Genomic DNA, 1,339 nt, shown 5'->3' with positions numbered 1-1,339 from the left:
AGGTCCACCAAGGGGTCACCAAACCCAGCAAGGTCCATCAAGGGGTCACCAAACCCAATGAGGTCTCTCAACCCAACAAGGTCCATCAAGGGGTCACCAAACCCAATGAGGTCACCAAACCCAACGAGGTCCACCAAGAGTTTGACCAACCCAAGGGGTCACCAAACCCAACAATGTCACCAAACCCAGCAAGGTCCACCAAGGGGTCACCAAACCCAATGAGGTCTCTCAACCCAACGAGGTCCACCAAGGGGTCACCAAACCCAATGAGGTCACCAAACACCAAGGGGTCACCAAACCCAATGAGGGGTCAGTTGACCCAACCCAACGGGGTCCACCAAGGGCTTGACCATTCCAAGGAGGTCTGGGTTGACCCCGAAGTTCTCCCGCAGCCCCGGTGGTCACCAGGCTGGTCTCCTGGTGGTGACCGTGTGCCGCTGTCCCCTCAGGGCGACTCCGGCGGGCCCCTGGTGTGCGAGGGCACCTTGCAGGGCATCGTCTCGTGGGGCATGGAGCGCTGCGGGCAGCCGCGGCGCCCAGGTGTCTACACCAAGGTGTGCCGCTACGCCCGCTGGATCCACGACACCATGGAGGACACCTGAGGGACACCCGAGAGGGCTCCTGGGGTGGCACCCGGCGTGGGGCCACCGCGCCATGGAGGACACCTGAGGTGGCACCTGAGGTGGCACCTGGGGTGGATCCAGGAGACCATGGAGGACACCTGAGGGACACCTGAGAGGGCTCCTGAGGTGGCACCTGAGGTGGATCCAGGAGACCATGGAGGACACCTGAGGTGGCACCTGAGGGGACATTAAAGATGTGCCGGGGACTCTGGGCTCCGTGTGGTTTCTTCTGGTCCAAAATTTGGGATTTTGGGGTGAAATTCGTCGGATTTTGGGGAGATTCTGATGAAATTTTGGGGTGAATTTGAGCAAATTTTTGAGGAAATTCTGACGGAATTTTGGGGTGACTCTGAGGGAATTTTGGGGTGAATTTGAGGGAATTTTGGGGAGATTCCAAGGGAATTTTGGGGTGAATTTGAGGGAATTTTGGGGGGACTCCGAGGGAATTTTGGGGTGAATTTGAGGGAATTTTGGGGAGATTCCAAGGGAATTTTGGGGTGAATTTGAGGGAATTTTGGGGAGATTCCAAGGGAATTTTGGGGTGAATTTGAGGGAATTTTGGGGAGATTCCAAGGGAATTTTGGGGTGAATTTGAGGGAATTTTGGGGAGATTTGGAGCGAATTCGCGGGGAGTTTTGGGGTGAATTTGAGGGAATCACCCAAATCTCCCGAAATTCTCCCGAAATCGCCCAAAATCCCCCCAAAATCGGCTTTTC

General features: G+C 55.8%; 1 protein-coding gene across 1 annotated transcript in view; it reads left to right on the top strand.

Moving 5' to 3' along the window:
• The window catches only part of LOC102039456 (kallikrein-14), an 8,330-nt gene extending 7,562 nt beyond the window's left edge, over positions 1–768 (top strand). Inside the window, exon 6 of the mRNA XM_031065733.1 lies at positions 450–768. Within this exon, the coding sequence (XP_030921593.1) occupies positions 450–602 (153 nt within the window). The 3' untranslated portion in view covers positions 603–768. The remainder of the gene's footprint in view (positions 1–449) is intronic.
• The last annotated feature ends 571 nt before the right edge of the window (positions 769–1,339 follow it).

The sequence above is a fragment of the Geospiza fortis genome, unplaced genomic scaffold (genome assembly GCF_000277835.1).
Source record: "Geospiza fortis unplaced genomic scaffold, GeoFor_1.0 scaffold624, whole genome shotgun sequence".
NCBI classification, from domain to species: domain Eukaryota; kingdom Metazoa; phylum Chordata; class Aves; order Passeriformes; family Thraupidae; genus Geospiza; species Geospiza fortis.
Note: the sequence above shows the minus strand (reverse complement) of the source record. Positions and strands in the feature narration are given on the sequence as shown.